This window comes from Patagioenas fasciata, chromosome 4 (genome assembly GCF_037038585.1).
Source record: "Patagioenas fasciata isolate bPatFas1 chromosome 4, bPatFas1.hap1, whole genome shotgun sequence".
Lineage (NCBI taxonomy): Eukaryota > Metazoa > Chordata > Aves > Columbiformes > Columbidae > Patagioenas > Patagioenas fasciata.
In genome coordinates this window covers 27537153-27562385 of record NC_092523.1, presented here as the reverse complement: position 1 = coordinate 27562385, position 25233 = coordinate 27537153, and the positions used below count along the sequence as shown (strand labels likewise).

The window sequence follows — 25233 nt, the reverse complement described above, 5'->3', positions numbered from 1 at the left end:
GATTTTTGAAAAGAATATTTGAATAAGTTTGGCAAGGAGTTGAGGAGGATTTATTGAAAGACTTAAAAGCATTAAAAGGTATTGAAACTTACAGAATTTGATGGAAATATAGTGTCTGAAGACCTGGCAGCAGAACACTCCCCTGGTATTTTGAGAACTCTGCCCAAAAAGTCAACACTTCTTCAGACCTTCAGGCACCAAACATCAGTTCTCTTAGTCCAGCAACCAAAAGTTGAGAGAACTACTTAAACCTAAAATTCTGATTCAGAACCATGTAGAAAACGGATCATTAAACCAAACTACTTTGTGTCCTATGTCCTGTACTTTAACAGGTGCTAAGTGCTTTTTGCTTTCAAATTGTCTGTTTGACAAATACAACTATGTTAAATCCAAAGCAACTGCACTTAATTTCTGTTTTTCTTGGAATTTTTCACAATATTTTTCAGCCTTGGTGATGACATTGTGTACTTGCAGGATTGTATGCTTTCTGCAGCTATTTCAGCTGGTCTAATACACTTACAATTGTTTCCCTCAGAAAAAGGCAAAAATCATCAAAACAGATGTGTTTGTGGTATCCTGGCTGGTAGAGCAATATGGCGATAAGGTTGGACAATCCACAGGCAGTATAAGATTCCAGGTCTGCAAGCCTGATCACAAGTATGTGTATCATGAAAGTGGGAAAAGCCTACTCATCTTCAGAGAAATGCTAGGTAGAGTTAGTTGAGCACATTCATCTATGACTACAAGATTTTCAGATAAGTGAATCAGTGTTGGAACTTCTTTTGGTTATCTCTAATTGGAAAAAATCTCAGTGATTATTATAGGTAGCATTAGCAGCATGAGATCTGCACTATTAAGTTAAGAATTTAGTAGTTCTCTGGCTTTTACCATCTTAAAACTCCAAATAGCTGCACTGTGCAGGCAACAGTGCAAGAAGCTGTGTGGCAGGGCATAAAGCAGAAGGAAGAGTGATCATATTGAGATTCCAGGAATTCAGTGCACTCTACTAATTTATCAGAAACAGTAATTACCAGTAGTGATATCTGCAGTGAAGTTCAGCTGAAGGAATGAGAGGGAAGGACTAGTCACACAGCTAAACTGTATGCCCTCTATGTATCTGAGAAAGAGGAACTGAATCCTCCAGAAGATAATTATCTCCCTCTCCATAGACTGCATAGGGATCCTGGGAAATAAATCTCTTAACCTAAGCACTTCAGAACAACATCAAAGTCAATTACATGTCACATTTATCTAGTTACTTGCTAAACTGGCATCTTAGTTGTTCACTTCCCAAGTGTTTAACCGTTAAAATAGTTATAAGATTATAAATATGTCTGCTTTCATGGACAAATACAGGAAAAAGTTTGAAATATATCGGGTGGGCCAATATTGAAGTGCAATTCAGAGGGCTTGACATACAACAGTGAGCTTTCTAACAGTGGTCACCTACTTAGTTGCTGCCAGAGTAAGAAGTCATTCTTGCTGGTGTGAGATGGCAGTTCTTCAGTATGAATAATAACTCTCACAGTTAATGCTAGCTGATGTAGTCATCTGATTCAGAAACGGCATGAATGTCTAGGTCAAAAGAATGAGCTGGGCTTTCATTCTCTTGCATCCCTTAGATAGAAAGATATCATACAGTAGGATTACATGTGCTGTACCTATTTTGCTAGTAAATAGGAAGGTCACAGGGATGCCAGTTCAGGTGCTACTAGGATCTGTATGTCTGCACCAAAACCAAAGATATCAGAGTGATGTCTATAGCAGCATACTCACTGTTTCTTGCCTTTTATTTTTTTTTTTCTTAAAACCTCTACAAAGGTGATGAAAAAAGCCACTAGATTAACTGGGTAATCCTTATAAAATAAAATATCAGGAGGTTCTGCAGCATGTTTTTCTCTTGATCTGATAGGAAAACTACCATTAAAAGACACCATCACAATTTACAGTGTGAGAGTAGTGCTTTTGTGTGTAATAGTTCACTTTTTCTGACCTGTTTATTCCAGAAGCACTACAGCATTGCAGCCATAATGTCATACTTACAGGTAAGAGGACAGGACTGCTGCAATACTGTACTCCTAAGGCATATGTGCTAATAAAGAAAAGTGGTAGCTTAAATAATTTAGGCTAATAAATCAGTTTAGTTCTATGTTAGCACTTGGTTACTCACATAATTTTGCCTATTCTCAGGAGCTTTTCCACTTGGAGACAATGATAATAATGAGGTCAAGATGTCCCTTTCTAAAGATAAGCTACAACTTGGACTTAATTACTTTGTTTTCCAAACACAGAGACTAGCAAGCCATAAAGATGAACTTCACTTTTTAATTTTTATTTTCCTCTCTCCCGTATAGATTGATAATGAAGCAATATTGTTTCAGTATAGTGAAAATTTTTACCTAGATTAATTCTCTAAAGAAAATTTGACAATATTTCAGAGAGCATTCTTATAGGATTAACGTTTGTCCTGCCAGCTTGAAATGCCTCTAAACAAGAAAAAAATGCAGTCACAACAACAAATATTAGGTGACATTACATTAGATACATCTAGTAAGATGTCCTGTGATGTCTATGCTTCAATTAAGTCTATGGATATATTTTCAATACGTTCCTAATCATCCTGGGCTTGAATAGGATTAATGAACTCATCTACTCTCAATAGATGCAATGCGTAAGGTCACCAGGTTATCACAAGTCTTGAAGATGATATTCTTGTGAATGGGCAGCTTACTCAGAGTGCAAACAAGAAACAGGTGCTCCTGCCCTGGACATTCACATAAGGCTTCAGCAAGAATACTTGCTGCTAGCAAGAATCTCCATCATCCCAAGAAGGCAAGTGACTTTAGTTTTTAAAGACAGTTTTTAGTGTTTACTCACCATGAGAGAAATGTTCTGTGATATCTATTTGGCAGAGGACTACACCACTGCTATTCTAAGGTATTCTGCAATTGCTGTAGGCTCCAGCAATCCCTGGTACCCGTGCAGCTATGACTCACTTTATCTGGGGCTTACACAGGGAATGCTGCTCAGCATAATGTGGCAGTGACTCAAGGCCAAGAGATAGCAGGAATGTGTCTTTTTCACTGGTGCTACATTTATTCGAAGGGGCAGATCTCATTCTGTTACAGACCCACTCTATGGATCTTGCCATGATTCAGCTAGAGAGCACAGTGGGACTTCAGGTAATGTTCACAGCCCAGGCTATAAATGTCAAAACCTGGGGGCAGGGCTTTTTCAGAAGATGACATAATTCACTGGAAGAAATTTGTGGAACAAGCAAAGTCAAGCAGGGTTCATGACAGACACAAGGCTCTGCAGAGAGACAACACTGAAAAGAGTGACAGCCTTTATATCTTTCTGTGTCTTGTTGCCTTTCTATAAGATTTTCTGCTCAAACCCTACACTTTTGACTAAGTGGAGTGCTTGCAACCACCACTGAAATTTAATTAGGTAGTTTAAGAAATTATACAAAGTCACTGATATTATAGTAGCTACTTTGATGAAATTCTGGGGTGAGAGAGATACAAGTTGGAAAAATGGAAGTGGGGGTATGGTCCTCTTAAAATAATCTTTCATTAGAAGAAACAGTGTGACCCTGGAGGCACTGTAAACTCTCTTGTGAATAGACATTCAGGTCCTGGTATTGATCTGGAAGGAAGTGGAGACTATGATAAAGAGCTGTGGAAGATGGATGGTGGAAATTCCTCAGCTACGGGACACACTGCCAAACTCTGCACGAATGGCAGCTTCTACTCTACACTAAGGCTGTGACATATTGACATTGGCAGCTATTAACATACTGCAGTCTCTGCAATGCTTCTGAAAGAGGAAGGCTAGCCTCTGGGTGGACAACATTTTGCCAGGAGCTAATGCGTATTTAATGGTGAAAAAGGATTAGCAGTTTAGAAGAAATATTTTAAAGGAAAGGAACTATGAAACAAAATAGATTAGAAAATTAATTTTAAATTACATTTTACTTTATTATATCAGATTAAATTATAATTGTATTTTTCAGACTAAATAATGTGTTTTACATGGCTAATACAGCATGGTAACTGAGGTGAAGCTTTACAAACACATGCTTTTAACAGCTATTAGGGAAATCAAAGACTGTAACATTCAGAGTATCATTTGCAACACAGCTGAAGCAGAAGATAATATGAATATCACCAATCCTGTTAGTGGAATTATTTTAGGAGATACTTTCAAGAGAATGGTTGAATTACCCCAGGGAAGGATCATACTCAAGAATAATAGAGTCATCAGTGATACAAACTGAAACAGCTGTTCCGTTAGTCTACAATCAAAAGAGTGAATTGGTTTTGATAATCATTACTGATAATGACCTTCCTGAGAGCATACGATAAACCGTAAGATAATTCCTTCACTTTTAAAAATAGTTGATTTCTACGTCATTCACTGGAATTATCTCTGCACAGCAACTAATTTTTGTCATGCTAGAGTGATGAATTTTCATCACATGCAGATGCTAGTATATGCAAGTCAGTGGCTAAAGACAACTGCAGAAGCAAGAGTTTGTCTAGGAGCAAAAGACCTAAGACTAAGTGTTATCTAGCCCTGCTTTTCTAGTACTATTTGAGAGAGAAAAATACTCTTCTGTGGGTCATGTTACGAAACAAAATCAAAGCACTTTTATATTGATGATGCAATGAAATAGTTTTGAAAACTTAGCATGAAATACATCTTTAGAAGATCAGCAGACATCTGCATTTTGACAAAGTGCAATGTGCATATTTTTTTTCTTTAAGCTCCACTCTATCTCAATACTGCTTTGTGTTGACATGCTTGATATTATGGTTCCTGGTAATTAACAGCATTTTCTTTACACAATCTAGTAGAACCTGTTATGACACACTACTTAGGAGGGTTTTGGGTTTAGTTATTTTGTTTTGTTTTGGTTGGTTGTTTGGTTTGTTCTTCGTTTTTCTCTCAGTAATTAGCTTGGAAGCAATGTTGGGTTTACATGATGCATTTTGACCTATTCCTGCCACTGCAAATAAATCCATTGACCTAACAGTTGAGTTACACCAAGCTATATTTTAGGACAGTTCTGTTTGATTATGTAGTGAATACTCAATAATGATTAAAATAATTTGAAGCACAGCCAGATTCCTGCTTATTTCCCTGGTAAGCACAGGAGATACTGACGAATGTGATGTTTCAACATGGAAATTAAACACTTTGTGTTTTTTTTAAGTGTTCTATAGTAACTAATAATGCAAAGACGGAAAAAGAGCCTTAAGAAAAATGGAGATGCAAAAGGAGAAAATCAGTTCAACTTCAGAGAATGTATACCCTCTGTAAAAGGCAGCAGAATACAATCTAATACACCAGAAGGCAATCTCTAAATATCTCAGGCTTTTGATACAATTGAGAGGTCTAGAGGTCAATTAATAACAATTACAGAAGTTCAGCAAGTGACATAATATATTGCAGAGAGAGTGTTAATGTTCTGGACAGCAATTATGTTCCCCTTCATTTAGATTTGCTATGGGATTCTGTTACCAAGAGTTTAAATAGGCATTCTGGAGAGAATGTTTTTCAATTATCAGACAGACCAATCTTATGAAAAGACCTTTTTATGTCTTATGCTTTGCAGATTAAAAAACGTGTACTCTAAAGAGGATTGGTCAGGATAGGGCATACTGAAAAGTCACTTTCAACTTTCAACAAAGGCTGAGCCAAGTATCAACCGACTCTTTTTAAAACTGGAAAAAGTACAGACCACAGTCTTTTGCCTGCCCCATTATTTTTCATTTTCACATGTCTTTGTCCTCCTGATCTGGCTGGAACAGTAAGTGCTCACAGTAGTTGGGTAGAACAGCTGCCCTGTTAGCCTCTAACAAAATAAGAGCAGACAGATAATCAAATATTACCCTCCTGAGAGCATCCTATAAGCCATGAAACATTCTTGTTCTTACCATTTGCAGGGAATTTCCATCCTGCAGCAAAAAGAAAAGAGCTCTTTGCTATGTGACTTCAAAATATGGGAGCACCTACACTGGCAGGCTGATTTGCTGTGATTCATGCCAGGGTCTTTGTCCTCTAATAATTAGCTGTGGCTTTGGCTAATTGGCAAATGCTGTGCTGAAACACAAGCAGGTCTTTAGAGAGAATCAGTTGGTGTTGAGGATCCAGCATCCACAGTATGTGTGTTTTGGGAGAGTTTTACTTCAGACTAGAACTATTCTAGTCCCATAAACTTAAGATCCGTTAGCAGGTTCAAGCACTCCTGGAACACACTTTCTGGTTTAGTTGCCTCCAAAAAGATGCTGCAAGTATCTTCATGTTTTCCAGGGTCTCTCTGTATGGCAGGTAGAGCTCAGGAGGAAGGGCTGATTGGGAGGTTCACTTTGAAAGCACACTTGCCATTTTAAGTGACAACGTATATGATGCACCCTTAGTATGTTTGCACCACTGTGGTTTGCTGGAGTGAATTATATTGCTTCCTTACTGGGGAAAACAGTCCATAGACTGGAGAGGACTTTGAGCAAGTGCTCAAACCCTGGCCATGACACTGAAATAATTCAAGCTAAATTCACCTTCCTAAATGAACTTGAGTGCATCTTGGTGTCCCAGTCCCCTGTAAGACTCCTTGACTTGCCTGCAGCATACACGCATCTCACACTTGCAAGTATGACACATCACTCTTCTAGTTGGTCACCATATTCCCTAGCAAAGTCTGCTGTCTTCGAAGATGTGTCCTGGCAGATGGGAAATCTGAGCTCTCGAGAAATCCAGAGCCATGGCCTCTATTTTCTGGGATATTGCTTGAAAGGTGAGGGAGAGGCAAAGACAAAACTATGCTCTTATGGAGAAGAAGACAGAGAGATTGTGGATTTATGCCCTGTAAAAGATAAAGGATCAAAATGTATTTATATTCTGTTTTCTGATTCACGTTGAAAATACTTTGAGGTCTAGTGAAAGGCAACGACAACAGTCATAGACGAAGCGGATACTTGTGCTTTCAAGTTATCTTTCTGTGCCCAAGTACTTCAGCCGAGTTACCATAGATCTGCTTACACTTCAATTTGTTTTTCATTCCATCATAGCTTAAATGGAGAAGAAGGGTAAGATGTTAAATGTAAAGGAATATCATTCTATACACTCTAACCCTTCCCTCTTCCCTGGATGCAAAGATGGGTGCAGTCTTTTCCTTGCCTGCATATGCTTTTCTCTAGTTGAGATTACTTCTCTCATTTAATTTTTAAGTGCTGCTAAAGTTGTAGCGTTAGTAATCATTTTAATGCATAATATAAGTGAGTGAGCAGTTAAATCAATGTATCAGAGATGAAATCTTAATTAAAATGGTATTTAGCTATGGGAAGTGAGAGTTTTATAATTTATTTTCTATTAAGATGTTGACTGTTTCACTGAACACAATTATTTTGTGGTTTTAATCACAATATGAAAGCTGCACTGAAGTGACATTTCTGCATTTTTCTGTTGTCCCATGGAGATCCACCACCCTTATCTTTAAAGGCCCATTTTAAAAGGCCAGTGCCAAATGTTTTCATTCATTTTCTTTGTTCTTCAGATGTTTTTTGCATCTGTTGCAACAGTAAGCTCCTGTGCTGTTTAGGATACCTTTTCGGAATTTAATTAAAGTGTAAAGATTCAGGTAGGATTAAGCATGATTATGCATATTTAAAGCTCCTTTTTCTGAATTGCCCTGAGAAGAATGGAACTGTTTTCATTCGGGCTGCAGTTTTAAAATACTGCACATGTAACTTTGTACTTGCATTTGTGCTTGCTCAAATGCAAGCACATAACTCATGTCTGAATACTTTTTGAAGGCATCCCTGCTCATTGCAGGGGGTTTGGACTAGATGACCTCTAAAGGTCCCTTCCAACCCAAACCATTCCATGGATCTAAGGGGTGAAGTACACACAAGAAATTTCTTTGTGCATCCACAGATAAGGTCTACAGATGGAACTTCACCAAAGAAGTGTTATATAAATTTGAATTTACCCTTTTGAAGACACGACTGCGATGGTCCTTGAGCTCTTGCTATTGCATATGCTTTTCTTTTGATGGATGACACGACAACATAATAATTTTCTCTTCCCTCTCCATGCACTGGATGACTTTACTCTCAACAGGATAAGTGCTCCTTACAAAACTACATGAGTGAGGACCTCCAGCTTCCCTCAAGCACAGTAAATGAAGATGGGCCATCCACTAGGGCTAGATATTCAAAGCTTTTTATGCACTCAAGGTGGTATGCAGGCACACACACCTGCCATCAAGTTTCACATATTTCTGTCAGGAAAACAGTTACATTCAAGAGAAATACAGCAGGTGTGTGATGTCAGCTATGGAAAATAACTTACGAGTGTTTTTAGGTTCCTGTGTGGTCTTGAACAATTAAATTCTGAGGAATCACAATGCTTTTCAATACTAGGCATGAAGGCTCCCAGTTGCAAACTATAGACATATTAGCTAGCTTGTTTTTGTGTGGGGTTTGTTAGTTTTTGTTGGTTGGTTTGTTTGTTTGTTTTTCCCTCTTCCTTCTATTTGGACTTCAGCTTTAAGCATAAAATTTTTTTCTCATATAATTTTTGATGCATTACAGATTGTAGGTACCTTGAAGTTGAATAGGTGGCTTCCAGACTGGAAATCACAAGCTTGTGCCAAGTGCCTTTGCTTCTTTTACAGTGCCAGAGGGTTAGCTGTATTTGTATGGAATCCAAATCAATTCTTACACTTTTATGAAGTTAGCAAAGGGAGGATCTACCCTGGCTGTGTTTTAGAGGACTTTTACATTGCATTTGATTTTCCTGCTATCTTGCACTCCTCAAACCTGGAGGGCAGGGAAAGCTTTCAGATGAGCTTGGGCAGAATTTAGGTGGTGAGCTGCTCAAACTAGTGCTCTTCTGGGTATTCGTATGCCTTCTGCTCTACAGTCCTGGAGAAATTTCATAATTAAATATAAATGCTTTCTCTGGATATTCCACTATTATGTAGCAGTATCACTGATAGTTGAGATGTGATTTTACATTTAGCTATTTACCAAATTCAATTCTTGAATTATTTGTCTTTTCCGGTTTGCCAATGTATCTTTATAATTTTGTAATTAATTTTCTGCACTCTGATGAATTGCTCAGTATTCTTTTTCTATAGACTTGACCCAACTGAAATTTTAATTTGTAAATTTTTCTGTTTCTTGTCTTTAAAATAATTACTGCAGTAAGGAATTAGTTAAATAAGATAATCTCAAGAGCAGATTCATAAGAACCACAATTCATCTTTTTAATGTGGAAAGCTGACCACTTTGATAGCAGTCTTGAGCAGTTTCTGAAAGACAGCATTGCTATCTTACTCATCCCATAACTATGCAGCTCCTTCAACAAATAACTGATAGACTCAAAAAAGGTTTTGAAAGACAGTGACTAGCATAGCCTTGTCCTTCTATTCACAGACTCATTAAATATGACTGAAGCAGTTAGAGACGGTGGTTTTCCTTTGCAGAAGCAATCCTGGTTTGTGCCTCTTCGATAGTAACAGTGATCTGAATCCTACAGTTTTGCTTGTACATTAACATCGTTCAATTTTCTGCTTCTGAAGTGATGCCTAGCAGGTGTGAAATTCCACCGTTGACCCCTTTCTTCACTTCCTTTTCCCTACTTTGAGCAGGAGGAAATTATTTTAACTCAGAATTCAAATATTATTGTTAGGTCAGCTGTTCCAGTACCTGCTGATGAATATCAGCAGGCCTTGGTACCTCACTGTCCTTTAGTTTATTATCATACATCAGCATTTCCTTCTTTTGACACTCATCTAGGCAATTTCCCCAGCGTTTCTTCAATATTCTATTTTCCATTTTTCCTTTATTGCTTCTTCTGTTCCTTAGGAATACAGGCAATTTGAGATGATTTTTTTCCCTCAAATTTTCTTCTAGTAGCTAAGGAATTTTTATTATTTTTTCTTTCCTGATTGCTTTTCACAAATTTTATACCTGTTTTTCATCTCGTATTTTATTTAATCATAGAATATTTTCTTCTCTGTTTTGGAGAGGGATGGATTTCTATTGTTTATGTTAAAGTACAAGGAAAATTCAGATTTGGGACTAACCGAAAACAGCTTGTTCATCGTTAGTCTTGTATCATTTGAGAATCTCATTGGTGCTGACTTTATTTTTAATTGCATTTTTATGTGCCTTAGCATTCTAAACCCAGAAATCAAATGAAAAAAAGACTTCTCACTATTCATGCTACATGTTATTTTAGTTGCAATCTTCCACCTCTTTCTGTGCTAGTGAGCTGCTGGACCTACACAGAGGTGAAATTAAGTGTTTTTAAATAAGTGCTCCAAACATAGAAAGAAGATGCCTTATAGTCCTGTAAGTACCCTTAAACTACTTACGTCAAACTTTCTCAGTAGTCACATTAATTATGTAATACATTTTAGTGACAGGATGAAATTTTATAGATTAGTAAAGAGTTTTAATGGCTCCATAAACATCAGCATCCAAAGTCATAAGAAGAGTTCATTGCATATTTTGCAAACTGCAGTCAATTTGACAGATCAATCCATAATAAACCTAAAGACCACAGCTATTTTCAGGGCGAAATAACTTCCCAGAGAGAAAGGGACTTGGGGATGCGCTGTGCTTGTTTTCTTGCTGAGGGAAACAGCAAATCCTGTTCCTTGGAGCTAGAGCCACCCGCTGCAGCAGGGGAGCCACTTCTGCATTTATTCTGTAATAAATTCATGTTCTCTCCTCTGAGCTCATGCCTCTGCCATCACGCTAGGACACTGACTGCTGTGCTAATCCACCAATAAAGAGACCCCAGGTCATACAATAGTATGTGCCTTTACCTTCTGCCAGTACCCCCAGGACTGGCTATTAATTTTCAAGTCATTGAATTTTCACTTAATGTATTGCAGCTTTCTGAAGCGTGGTGAGTTTCTTTAACCATTAAAGCAGCTGTAAGCTGTACATATAAAATAGTAACCGGAGAATGACATGCAAAGAAGCAGAACTCAAAACAAAGCATTGTCTTTCATCGGAATAACCACTGAATGGGGGCTTATTTACATTACTGTGCAGTTCCATCTTGACTCAAAGGATGATGATGGTGATGACGACTATCCTTACACTGATAATCACGCAGCGCAGGTTAATCCAGGAGTGCCCGATAGACAGCTGCAAGTGAGGACATCTCCAGGGCCAGGGAAGTGGGAAGGGGAGAGATTCAGAGGCTACCCGACCTTGATACCGTGCACAGAAATACGGTTTACTTAAGCGCTAGTCCCACCGCTGGACGAGAGGGCTGAAGGCGCGGAACCTCCCGCGCGTCTCCGCTACCGCGGTCGCTTTTCTGCCTCGGGTTTGGTTTTCGTGTGGGCTTTATTTGCGGTGGTTTTTTTTTTATTCTTTTTTTTCCTGTTTTGCTACTTTCCAGTGTAGGTCTCCCGAGAGAGGCAGGAGGAGGGAGCAGCAGAGGGGAGACAAACACACACACACAAAAAAAAAAAAAAAGGCGCGTTTTGCATGGTGTTGCAAATCACGGCTCATTTTACAGCGCGGCACCGCGCATCGGCCGCTTTCCTCCCCCTTCCCCCCGGGGGCGCTCCGCGGCCGCGCAGAGCCACCTGCAGCCTCCGGGCTTGCGCGACTGTCGTTTACTGGGTGCGCGGAATTCCCGCGGCTGCAGTTGCGCGCCGAGCACGCCGCCTGTCTCCAGCACGGCTCTAGGGACCGCAGGTTGAAGGGAGGGCCTCGTGTCTTGAGGACGGACGAGGGGCTCCAGGAAGAACCCCTTTCCCGCGGCTGGTGCCGCCCTCCCCAGAATCGCGGTCGTGCCGGACGCGGGGCCGTGCAGTTTCCGCGGGTGCCCGCGCACATCCCCCGGCACTTCTCCTCCCCGCTGCGGGTCTCTGTCTGGCAGGGCCGAGGGGCTGCTTCCCAGGTTGCAAAACGCCCTCCGAGTAGCTTTAAAAATAAAAATATTTAATTATACATATGTAGCTTTAGATATATATTTAACATTGTATATATATTATATATAAAAGATCTATTTTATTTTGTTCTTTGGAGAAAATAGCTAATTAATGCCACCCTTTCTCCCAAGCATGTTTGCCTTCTAGTAAAGGAGGCTCCACCTCTGCTAGGGACTGATTCGCCCAGCAGTTTTTAGGATAATTTATGGAGCAACCTGATGAGCCTATTGGGTGAGTTGCTCGGCCCTTGAAGAGTGGGTTCCTACCTGTTTGGGTTTTTGTTGGTTTTTTTTTTTTTTTTTCCTTCCCCCCTTCCCCTCCCCTCCCTCTGCCTGCCGTGTGCCGTGGGGGGACTGTGGGATTGGCAGGGTAGCTATTCCACAGCTTCTCCGGAGAAAACTCGTGGAAGGTAGAGCGCCTTCACGCCCATGGATACGTGGGGCGGCCCCGCACCCCGCTGGAGCCGCCGCCGCGGGGCCCGGCTGCTGCTGCTGCTGCTGACCGTGAGGCTGGGAAGCGGGTGAGTACGGCGGCGACCTCCGCGCCAGCCCCAGCCGCCCGCATCCTCCGGCCGGCCCTCGGCTCTCTGCGCGTCGTGCCCCGGGCTTAGCTCGGGGGATGCCGGCCGGGCTTGGGGAGGGGGAAGGGAGAAGGGGAAGTGCGACGCGCCGCGAAACTTCAAAAAAAAGAAAAAAAAGTCCCGGTGCTGTGGCGACGGCTCCCGCGGGCGGCTGCGGGGGAAGCCGCCACCGGCAAAGTGAAACTTCTGCCGCATCCCACTTGTTCGCTGAGCGAGTTGGTGAGTCTAGGCTCAGCTCGGTGCAGGGAAAAGCGCGTCCCTCCCGGCAAGAGGGCGGCGGGGCCGGGCCGGGGGCGCGGCCCGGGCCTGGCAGGGCAGCCCCGCACCCCGAGTTGGGGCGGCCGTGCGGCTGCTGCCGGCGCAAGGAGCTCCCTGCAGTGCCGGCACCTCCCCGCTGTGCCTGCCCGACCTCGCTCCCTCGCCGGTGGCTGCTGGGGGAGGAGGCTGGAGTTTCGCTGGCGAGCGGCTGCGGCGCTCATGACTTCTTTGGAAGAGCCTGGTCCAGCAGCTGGTGGAAACGCGAGGAAGCGGCTAGTGGTGCTAGTACTTTTTCACTGTGCTGCCCGAGCAGCGGGGGGACATCCTGCACGGCACCAGCTTGTGCCTCTGCACTCCTCGGGAATGGGATTGGGCCCATGCGTGGGATGATGCCGGGCAGCTGCTCAAGTCCCAGAAGTTAGAAATGTGCATTTTAGGAGAGTTACAAAACTGATCTGAAGGGCTTTGAAGAAACAGCAGTTTGGTACTGTTGTGTAAAGGTGTCATTGGTACCCATAACAACGTAACAAAACGCAGGCTGAGCATTCAACTGCATTAATAATTCAGACCTAATGTGAATCATTCCACAGGTTATACTCTCATAAAAATCACAAGACAGTACTGAAAGGGTATTTCACTCTTGCCCAGTGTGTCTTTATTTTTAATGATAAACCAAATTATCATTCTAGGAGGATATACCAAATGTGTAGTATAAAGGCTAGTAAAAAAAGAAAAAAATTCTATTAAACATTTTTTTGAGTCCGACAGACTCTAGACCCCTTCTCCATACAGAATGATAATTTATCAATCTGTGTGAAGTGTGTTAATCTTGGCTCATCTCTCGTCTTCAGAAGGCTGCTGTGTTATCCTGTTGATAGTCAGAAACACCACTGATCATATTCTTCTTATTCTGTGTCTCTGAAAACCTTGGCATATTATGGAAATATTTTTCAAAAGCAGTGATGGAAATTATACCAGTGCAGCTGTGCATCCTTAGAATGTTTCTTAATGAACATATTGTACCTCAGGTATGAAAGAAATTATCAAGTGATTTGCGAGAAAAGAATATGCATGCTAATTTATCAGTTCAAAGACTTAGTTACAAAGCAGGAGGACTAGCTAAAAAAAGTTGTAATTTTTGTTTGTTTGTTTGTAAAGTGTGGTTGTGATTACAGGACTAGATGTATATTATTATGTATACATCTCATTAGCAGTAGCATTTATAAATAAGTTCATAAGAAGTCTTCAGTGAGAAAAAGAGGTAATTTACGTGCATTATTTTATTTTGTGCTACAGAGTATCTCAGATAAAGTGAAACTTTTGATATAAATATCCATGTATCTGAATCAACTCTTTTCCAGCTTGCCTTGCATTCAGAGATTACATGGGAAAAAGGTGGCTGTTGAGAGATTTTTCTCTTGTCTTTTGTTTTAAGTGACCACAGATTGACATGTTTTTGAGATTCTGATTCTCTGGTATGTAGTGCATTACAATTCAAGGGTGTTTGCAGAGAGCTCAGGAGCTCTAGTGCCCTTTAGCAGCCTGCCACAAAATAGGATGGAAATATTATTTTTCTGATTCTTTGGATACATTTCTGTAGTTTCAGCCAAAGCTTTTCCTTGAAGTTCAAACTGAAACACAGAAGTAAAGGCTTTCTCAAGAATAAACCAGGCTGCACCAATTCTGGCTGTTTTTTCAAAAACATCCAGAAGGAACCAGCCCACCTTTTCAACACACACGTTTAAAAGATTTCAAAATGCATCACTTCTAGCGCATTTATGCACAAAGTAGTTTGTGCTGAGCATGAGTAAAATTGCTTCAGTTATAACAAATGGAGCTAAAGCCTAAGGAAGAAAATTGGAAGTTGAGTCCAACCAAGAGTTTATTCTTTTAATGTACCACCCCAAAAACTGTAGCATGGCATTAGATCAAACTTCTTTCACCACAGGGATTCATAGCAGTTGAACTCTGTCACACCAAACAGTTGTTTCCCCCAGTTTTGCATATGTACCACAAACACACCAGAATGGCCAACGCACTTGATGTAACTTCACAAGCCAGGGCTTGTTTCTGTCAAGAGCTGACATCTTGTGTGTAGCAGAAGTTGGGCTGTGAGCCTTTCTATAAGGTATACGCAGGAAAAGAGTAGTTACCCAGCAGTCTCTTTGGTCCTAGATGTACAGCAAAACCATTGTTCTTGTTGAGCTAAAATAAATAGATAATTCATAGGGAGAACATAAGAGCTGACAATATAATTAATATTATTTCCTTAGTTTGAACCATACAGGTGCAGCATGACTGTAACATTTCTTCTAATTTATACTGCTTTAAATGCTATGTGCTGGTCAGCATTCCTGAAAGTCTATTGTAAGCTTGAGAATTTTGGCCATATCTTCTCTTATTTTTGTAGCCTGGTGCTCTAAAAAGCAATTGTAAATGCTCCATTGCATTGTAACTGTCATCAGGTGCAGATGTCAGCTAATATTTTCTTTTGCACTCTAAGGTATCTCCTAGGAAAATACTTATATAATATGGCCTATGTTTTCTTCTTGTATAAATTACTGGATCAGAGTTAAGCCTGTCATAACAACATGGGTCTCTTAATGCTTGATAATAGCGAATTGCTGTTTCATTTGAACATCTGTGATGTTTAGTCATTATTTTCCTCACTCTTATGTACTTTGTTCATTTGACAGTGAAGAACTTGTTATATAGTGGTTTGAACTACTGTTTGTTTTATTTAAAGTTTATAAATATTTTCTTTTGTTAGTCTAAAGTTTAATGAGACATAACCATTAAGAAATACTTACATTCTTTGCACATAATTTTCTTATGGTAGATTTAAAGGAAATCTTCAAGCTATGGCAATATATTAAAAAAACCCCTCTCATAACAAATTAAACTGCACTTTTCATTACTTTTAACATTCTGTTTTTTAAATATGCCTTATGTTAAATAAAACCACCCTTGCTACCAATTCAAACCTTTCTGAGATGGATAGAAAAGATTACAGGTGAGCACTCATTGACATTGGTCAACTTTTTTTGTGGATATAGAAGTGAACTACAAGGGGGCTGGGGATACTGTGATTTTTCTTTGAAGCTGTAGAGGAATTGTAATAATCAGGGTTGAACAGAACACCTACTTTCTATGGCTAGTAGGTAGGACTACAGAAATGAACTTGCATTTGCACTGTTTGAAAGTGAATTGCCTTGGCTTGTGCTACCATATGTATATATCTAAGAAGTTATGTATGTTGAACTCATACAAAACCAAATGTGAGTATCTTCCAAAATGGGCAAAGAGCCATTTTTTGTAGTAACATTTATGAGAGAAGAGTATTAGGGCTTTTTTAGTTACTTGCATAAACCTTTCTTGCACTGCATACTCAATTGAGCATGTACTTAAATGAAATCATGATATCATAACTTATTTGGTAAAAAGTAACGGAGTAATAATTATAATAAGTAACAAGTAATAATTATAAATGACAGTGTGTAGCATGCTAACAGGAACCTTTCGAAAGGTGGTGAATGACAGTGCCACTAACTTTTATTTCTTACCAATGTCTCTGAATGGTAATAATTTGTAAGGAGTAATTCAGATGCAATTGAATTAACCTGGATATGACACAGAAGCCTCAATTTTTGCAGTTTTACACATGCAAACAGTTTTAATAAGGCTGAAAATAGCGTGATGAGTTCAGTGGCCTGCTGGCCTATGTGAAAACTTGATTCTACGTATCTAAACTTAAAATGGTAAATCAATGCAACGTTTAACTAATAGAGATGACTGAAGAGACTAGAAAGGTCAGCAGGAGTTGATCTGGAACAGAACTTGCTTCAAAGAAGAAAATCTTAGTGATATGGCAAAGATGGAAAGAAATAGTTTCTAAAATATGCTTTCATTGCTGGATGTTCTAGTCAGTAGGATCTGTTGTGATAATTCAGTCTGATATGAGAATCATCAAAATTGGAGAATTTACCCTGGCTTTTGCATCAGGTTTATGGCTTCAGTATAATTGTTGTAAGTCCTTGCGTAAAAGCTTGGAGGAGGAGGAATTTGATGAAGTATTTTACATTATTTTTAGTTGGAGGTGTCTGTGGCTTCCAGCTAGTGGATCTCTTGACTTCTGCTAACTGAAAAAAGCCTGATATTTTTTCCGAGTACCACCTGCTACAGCTGCCTTGTCCACTAGATCCAATGTCCATCTCCTTGTGGGGAAATCCAGGTCTTGGTTCATACCTCTGGTTCTGCAGGGCAGCCTCAGGGTGTGGATCCATGGCTGCATTCTTGAGGAATGGAGTGTGGTCTGCAGCCGGCTGCACTTAACAGGAAAGCCACTCACCAAAGCTCTTTCTTGCCCCATGTACCTCTGCCGAGTTTTGCCTTGAGCAGAGCTCAGCGCACCTAAAATGAATCCTGGAAGAAATTCTTAAAGGAATCAGCATTTTGGTCAGAAGATATCCTGCTGACTTTTTCTTTCCAGACTAGTCTTTCATGACATGTTGTAGATCATTTGCTTAGAGAAACCTCCTCATCCCTTGGAGATGAGAAGCTGCAGTGCAATTCTATGTCTAGCAGTTGTTGCAGGATGAACGATCTAGTCAAAAAATCAATGTTTTACACAAATGTGTCACAATTTGCGATACGCTACATGGAGTGGAAATTTCAATTGTATTTGATTTACCCATGTCATACTAACTATTGTTAGAAGTATTTCCCTGGTATCTGTAGTTTAAGAGGTGACTTGGTAGCAGCTTCCATTATTCTCCCAGATAAGTAAACTGAGCTTGTTACATTTCTTCAGAAGATATCAAGTGGTTTGTTTAACCATTCTATAAACCCTCTCATTTTTTCTTTGAATAACATACCTAAAAATAAATAGATTATATAAATATTAGCCTCGTTAATGGCAGGTACACACAGAATATTGTGTCCCTACTCCTGCTTCATACTACTGAGATACTCTATGTCAGGATTAACCACAGTACTGCTCTGGTGTACCTCATGTACTTTTTACTTTCTACCTTGATTCTCAAATCCTTTTCTGTTTCACTGCATTTATCTCTGGTAAGGTATGAATGGCTAATTCTGTGTTTCTAAATTTATATGCACTTATTTTTCTTGTTTTCAGGAAGGCAGACAGACATAGTGAAGAGGAAAGATCTGAGGTAACATGAGTTATGTCACCTTTGGATTAAGTTATTTGAGGTCTTTAAAAGATTGTTAGTCCTTTCATTTAATATGGTTTTCTTCTTATTTAAGGCAGTATACCAAAGGGATTAAGTCTATTTATTATTAAGTCTTGTTAATGTCATATTATGGTCCAATTTATCTTTCAGAATAGAGTTGAGCTGGATGGCATTTATATTTTATATTGGAGAAAAATTTGTATTTTTTGTATTAAGTATTAATTTAGGTGGCTAATTCTGTTGCTATAAGCCATGACATTTTTTTTTTCTTCACTGTCCAATGCCATAATTTATATGGTAGAACAAATTATGTAGTGGTTTTTTTTTTTTTTTTCTTAAATAGACTACTAGATCTCGCCAGCATACAGTCATCAAAAATGTACTGGATTGTATCAGACCTGCACAAGTCAGCTGTGGACCTGTACCTTAGGTTCTTGCTTTGTCAATGAGGGCCATCCAATTGATGGCCTGCAAGTTGCATCCAGCAGGGGACAACTCTGACAGCCATAAATTTTAGTCACCATCTGACAAGATGTTTAATATTCCTGTTGTAAAAGAGGTCTTATATTTAAAACACAATAAATTGCAGCATAGAAGAGATAATCTTGCTTGCAGAGAGAGAGAGAGAGCAAGCTTTTTATTACATGGTTTAGGTATTTCCATTAACCCTCATGGGGTATATTCACCTCTTTGTATGATTATACATTTATTTCATTGACCTTTGGATTAGTCCATCATTGCCTAATGGCAATTACAGTAAAATTCCAGTAGAACCCGTTGACCATATTCCTCTTGGGCACGTATTGTCATCATCTAGTTGTTGTAGGCTTTTTCTGTGATTTTAAGTCAGATTCACCTGTATGCCACAATTATGGTGTGGAGTTCAATGCAAGTCTCTGGTTGTGTTGCCGCTTCTTTCTATACGTATTTCTTTGCGTCCCGTGTGAGGAGACTGATAGCTGCTCACATGGTATCAGACCTTGGAATTATTTCAAATAAGCCTGTTTTTGTGAAGGGCAGTAGTAGATTCCTAGTTACTTGAAGATTTTGCAGGAAAACACAATTCTGTTGGAACCAATGTTCATATGAGTATGTTGAAGTATCAGCCACCTAAAGGACTGAAAATGCCTCTTAAAGGAGAGCTCATTCTATATATTTATTGATGACATTTTAAAGTTGAAATCTAACAAAATTGACTTTGCAATTTTATGAATGTTATAGTGACTGTGGGATGGCATGAAATTAGGGTAACTACTTTTTATTGAGGTTATGGTTCTTAGCATTTATTTATGTTAGGTTTGTTTTAAGTCTAGTTCCACTAGGAAAAGTGCTTCTTGGACCAAGGCACTTAACCCATCATCAGTAGATCAGTTCATTCTGAATTTGATGACAATAAACCTTTCATCAGTGAAGTGTAGACGGAGATCTGCAGACTCTTCAGTGGGCTGCTGGCATGTGGCACATGAATTTGTGTGTTTCTGTGTGATGATTCAGTCTGAAACTCCCAGGAGAGCTGATACTTCTGTGGTTAGTACATGTTTCAGATATCCAGAGAGGTGATACCTTTTCATCATCATATCCTTCCTTAGCAGTTTGGTGATATTTAATGTCCTTTAAAGTTACATCTACTTAGGCTCTATAATTTGCCCTTGTTATCCTTTTATCTTCTCTTCTCTGAATCTCCACTTATTCCCCACTGTTTGGTCTGGATGGACAGGGACTATGGCTGTTTACATTTTAATAACTTGATTGCGTGGTCTGGCCTAGACCCACAAAGAAGGTAAAGCTTACCAACTGAGAAGGCTTACCAATTTACATTTCTAGGTTTCATTCAGATCCATCTGAAATAAATTGTCCTGAGAATTTTAGTGGGTTTACACTTCAGTTTCAGTCAAGGCAACACACATTATCTGAAAAAGTATTTTATCTTCCTGATAAATTTTATTTTTTCAGTGCATGCAATGGCTGGAAGACATTTCTTAAAAAACATTTTGTAGAGGAAGATGAATATATATATTCGCCTGAACATTTTACAACAACAAAATGCTCTTGATCTCTAAGATTAAAATATAATTGGCAGAAGAGCCCCTACTAATTTTTCAGCTAGCATTAGAAATGTTTGTGCTAGAAAAAAGGAAGGACGTACTTACTGAAGATAATGGGTACTTCCAATTACTTGTCTAGGCAAAGAAGAGCTTTAAGATATTGTAGTAATGATTTTCTCAGAAAAGGAGATGTACTGTGAATGAGGGTGTTGTGATCAATACATTCCCCAGTTTTTGCTAGCCAAAACAAAACACACGACATGTTCTGCAAGTTTGTTATTGGAACGTGGAGTAATTGATGTGAGGAAAGAGAAGTGAGAAGTGTGTCTTATTTCCTCACTTGTCTGGGGTGGAACAAGAACAATATTAGCATAGCCTTTGCTGAGGACAATTCAATTTTTTCCATGTTGAAAGATTGTTTTTAACAAGCTGTATGTTTGCAGGCAGGACTGCTGTTCAGAGGTAGTTGGAGATGTTGGGGTAGTGGGTTGACAGGAACGTTATGAAGTTCATCAAGGATGAATGTTAAGTTCTGCACTTGGGTGTGAAGTCCCCCTCAGCAGGACAGGTTGGGGAAAGTAATGGAACAGCTTATCCTTGGTGCCATCTCAAGGCATATCAAGGATAAGAGGGTTATTAGGGGCAGTCAGCATGGCTTTACCAAGGGTAAGTCATGCTTGACCAACCTCATAGCCTTTTATGAGAATGTAACAAGGTGGATGGATGATGTCAGAGCGGTGGATGTGGTCTACCTTGACTTCAGTAAAGCCTTTGACACAGTCCCTCACAGCATCCTCACAGCTAACTTGAGGAGGTGTGGTCTAGACAATAGAGTAGTGAGGTGGGTTGCAAACTGGCTTAAGGAGAGAAGCCAGAGAGTGGTGGTCAATGGTGCGAAGTCCAGTTGGAGGCCAGTATCTAGTGGAGTGCCTCAGGGGTCAGTTCTGGGACCAATATTATTCAATATATTCATTAACGATTTGGACGAGGGAATTGAGTGTATTATCAGCAAGTTTGCTGATGACACTAAGCTGGGAGGAGTGGCTGACACGTCAGAAGGCTGTGCTGCCATCCAGCGGGACCTGGACAGGCTGGAGAGTTGGGCGGGGGATAACCTGATGGAATTTAACAGGGGAAAGTGTAGAGTCCTGCATCTGGGCAGGAACAATCCCAGGTTCCAGTATAGGTTGGGAAATTACATATTAGAGAGCAGTGTAGGGAAAAGGGACCTGGGGTCCTGGTGGACAGCAGGATGACCATGAGCCAGCGCTGTGCCCTTGTGGCCAGGAAGGCCAATGGCATCCTCAGGTGTATTACAAGGGGGGTGGTCAGTAGATCGAGAGAGGTCCACCTTCCCCTCTACTCCACCCTGGTTAGACCCCATCTAGAATATTGTGTCCAGTTCTGGGCCCCTCAGTTCAAGAAGGACAGGGAACTGCTGGAGAGGGTCCAGCGTAGGGCAACATAGATGATTAAGAGAGTGGAGCATCTCCCTTATGAAGAAAGGCTGAAGGAGCTGGGTCTCTTTAGTTTGGAGAAGAGGAGACTGAGAGGTGACCTCATAAATGTTTATAAATATCTAAAGGGTGAGTGCCACGAGGGTGGAGCCAGGCTCTTCTTGGTGGCAAATAATGATAGGACAAGGGGTAATGGCATCAAGCTGGAACACAAGAGGTTCCACTTAAATTTGAGAAAAAACTTCTTCATGGTGAGGGTGACAGAGCACTGGAACAGGCTGCCCAGGGAGGTTGTGGAGTCTCCTACTCTGGAGACATTCAAAACCCGCCTGGACATGTTGCTGTGCAACCTCACCTAGGCGTTCCTGCTCCAGCAGGGGGATTGGACTAGATGATCTTTTGAGGTCCCTTCCAATCCCAAACATACTGTGATACTGTGATACTGTGAAAGGACCTAGAGTTCTGGTAGACACCATGGTGCCATGGCTGCGAGGAGAACCAGCAGCCTCCTGGGATGTGTGAGCAGGTGCACACTCAGGAGGTTGAGGGAAGTGATCATTGTGAAACTGTGTCTAGATACTGCCTCCAGTTTTGTGTCTAAACTGGAGGGACCTCAGCAGAGGACTACCAAGCTGGTCAGGCAGGAACACTTGCCCTGTGAGGACAGGGCTATTCAGCCTGGGGAAGAGACGGCTTGTGGCGGGGGGCGGGCAACAGCAGCCCTCAGCACTTGCAGGAAGGTGATCGAGAAGACAGAGGTAGGCTTTTCACAGGGATGCATGGTAAGAGCATGAGGAACAATGGTGATGAATTGCAACAGGGGAAGTTCCAACTAGGTACTAAGGGAGAAAAGTAACTGTGATGGTCGTTATTAATAAACAGTGGAATAAGTTGTCCAGTGAGGTTGTGTGATCTCTGTCCATGGAGTTTTGAAAGACCCAACTGGACTAAGCTCTAAGCATCCTGGTCTGTAGTCAGTATTGGCTCTCCTTTGAGTCGAAGTCAGCTTCTCAAGGTTCTTTCTAAATTGCGTGATTCTGTAGAAAATATCAGGAATCAGTTTTTTTTTTTTTTCTTATTTCTTTTTAGTATTGTTTGCTGTCTTACTTGTGCAAGGTTCAAGGTTCTTGCTTTCTATTGTATAACATAAAAGGGAGGCGTACAGACACAGATAGTTGTCTCCATCAGGTCTACAAAACTGGGAAGAGTATTTTTGTGGCCACATAAGGGGGTAAAGAGGTGTTTTTACTAAGATGGTTAAAGTGAGATCACTATACTAATTAAACTGAATATGTTTGAGAATCCAGTAGCTCTGAACTGGCACAGAGAATTACCTGTGGTTGGATAGATAGATGGGAGGAGAATTTTCAGTTGATTCCTGGAACATAACTTGGTAGGAGTAGAGGCGGCAGTTATACTGGTCTGAGCATATCAATATTTGGCTGAACTTTCAAACAGATAAGATTAACTCTCTATTTTATAAGATGACTGATGGATAAAGAATGTCTATAATGCTTTCAGTCCAGATGATAATTTTTGTGACCCATTTGAATTAGTAACAAATTTGACCAGTGTAATTTCAAATAATATGTAGCATTATCTGAAAGTTGACTTGGAGGATGGCAATTTATGTGGATCCCAGAACAAGATTGTTCTTCTGGAAAACATGTTGTTCTTGATGTTAAAAATTCATATTTCTATAAATGCTCTTTTCAGTCAGGTTGTGCCTTTATTTAGTGTTCAGAGTTAAGTCTCATTATATTGTTCAGTAATTTCTGTTCAGATTAGTTTTTCTTATCTTAGTATCACCGAGATGTTGAAGATCATTTTATAAGAAATGTGGTGATACTTTTAAGTGATGGTCTTGCTGGGACTAAAGTTAATTGTACTGAAGTTACTATGTGTGGGAGAAAATGTTTCTTTTAGAGATGTACTGGAATCGAAGCTCTAATGGCTCAAAAGAGCTTGATCGCCTGATGCTTGTAATATGTATTAAGATATATATTAAGATATCACAACTCTGAGAGTCTAGACCGTAAATATGTAGCCAACTCTTTTCATTACAGGGAATGAACAGCAGAAGTACCTGATTTTACTCTGTTAGTGCAATGATTGTTCTTTTTTTTTTTCTTAGCAAAGCTTTACTTATTTAACATGAACTTCCTTATGTAGCATATCCTAAAACTCTGATGTTTCTTTCTGTATAAGAATTTCTAATATTTTTTCCATGCTTTTCCATTCTAATTTTACTGCCAACTTAACGTCCAGAATCATCCCTTCAGTAAAAATTCAGGAAGGAGTTTCTGCTGCTTCTCCAGAAGGCTATGGGTTCCCCACAATCAGCCTCACTTGTAGGACTGGGTGGCATTGGGTGTGTTGACTTGGAACAGGAGCCTGGAAATGGACAACTAAATGGATCCCTGTCTGTGTTTAGATACTCCCAACTATGCTATATGTGTAAAACTTTGATATGCGTGATGCAAATAGCAGTAGGAGCACTTTAATGATATATTTTGTTTTTCTTCAGTTCATTACATAACCTGACAGATGTTCGTTGCAACTTAAAGCTAGTCTGATTGGTTATCCTCTTATTTAAAGGAGAACAAAGACCTATGATATTAATACATGAATACAAGCATATTGCCTGATGTTGAAAAGACTTATTTAGTCATAAGTCACTTGTGCTAAGGGATTTATTAGTTATGGTAATGTCTCCAATTAGCTGAAGGACAGAGAGCATAATTAGGGCACTTTTTGCCTAATTACTGTTAACTGTATACATGAAGTTTACTGTTGAATTTATGAGGCTAGCTGAAGTGTTATAACAACAAGAGTGTTAAGAAATGAGGTCTCTAATTTATAAAATAATTAAATTTAAAATTAGCACCTGCAGTAATAGATGTGAAACAGCATAGTGCCATGGAACAGAAATGTTTTAATGTTTGATGTCATATTTTTTTCTAAATCATTGTCTCTACAGACATTCTGAAAAAGACCTACTCAGTGAACTTTGAAAGAAAAAAATATTACAGTAAATGGAGAAATGGTCAAGTATTATGTTCCATGTATAATGAAATAACCTTTAGATGAACTTGGAAAGGAAAGGAATTCCTCTTTAATTAAGTTTGCTTTTCTTCCTGGGACTGTGAGATAAAGGGGAAAGTGCTACTGTTAAAGTGAGGATGGAGTTAGTTGACATTAATCTTCCTGGGTTTGTTAGATTTATTTTAACTGGAAAGAAGTTAAAAGGTGCTCAGCCCAAATTAACTGTTGCTAAATATTTGAATGGCATACCTGAATTTAAAATTTTATTTTCTGGTTTGGAATGAAGTTTGCTGTCTTCTGCCTTTCCTTCTACCCCATTCCAAACACTGTGGAAAAAACTGGACTTTGCCACGTGAGACACACAGAAACTTGGGTAAAAGGTCAACAGCTTTGAGTGATCTTATATTCCGAAGTAAATGTTTCTTTGAATGATGTGGTTGAGCATCCTCAGTTAGATCCTGGTAACACTGTCTCAGCTGGTCCTGCCAATGATGTAATTCTGAAGGGACTTCTACCTGTGAAACAGAGTGGGTCAAATCTATTTAGTGTGACAAAGATCAGTAATTCAGATTCCTAGAAATGAACAGGTACACAGTGTCTGTCCTGTTACCTTTGTGTGTCCAGATGCTCTTTTTGGGGAGTCTTATGCAACTCCCCCCAAAACATCTGAATTGAGAATACAGAA

General features: G+C 39.8%; 1 protein-coding gene across 7 annotated transcripts in view; it reads left to right on the top strand.

The window, feature by feature from the left end:
• GABRG1 (gamma-aminobutyric acid type A receptor subunit gamma1) overlaps positions 1-25233 on the top strand; it is an 84485-nt gene that overhangs the window by 16613 nt on the left and 42639 nt on the right. Inside the window, exons 1-2 of one of the 7 annotated variants that reach the window (XM_065837089.2) lie at positions 11764-12199; positions 12353-12488. The exons of 3 other annotated variants lie outside the window; for them this stretch is intronic. In XM_065837089.2, the coding sequence (XP_065693161.1) occupies positions 12397-12488 (92 nt within the window). In that variant the 5' untranslated portion in view covers positions 11764-12199; positions 12353-12396. Of the gene's footprint in view, positions 1-11763; positions 12200-12263; positions 12489-17943; positions 17981-25233 lie in introns of those variants that run through there. 3 more of the 7 variants (XM_071807450.1, XM_071807447.1, XM_065837088.2) reach the window with 3 other exon arrangements.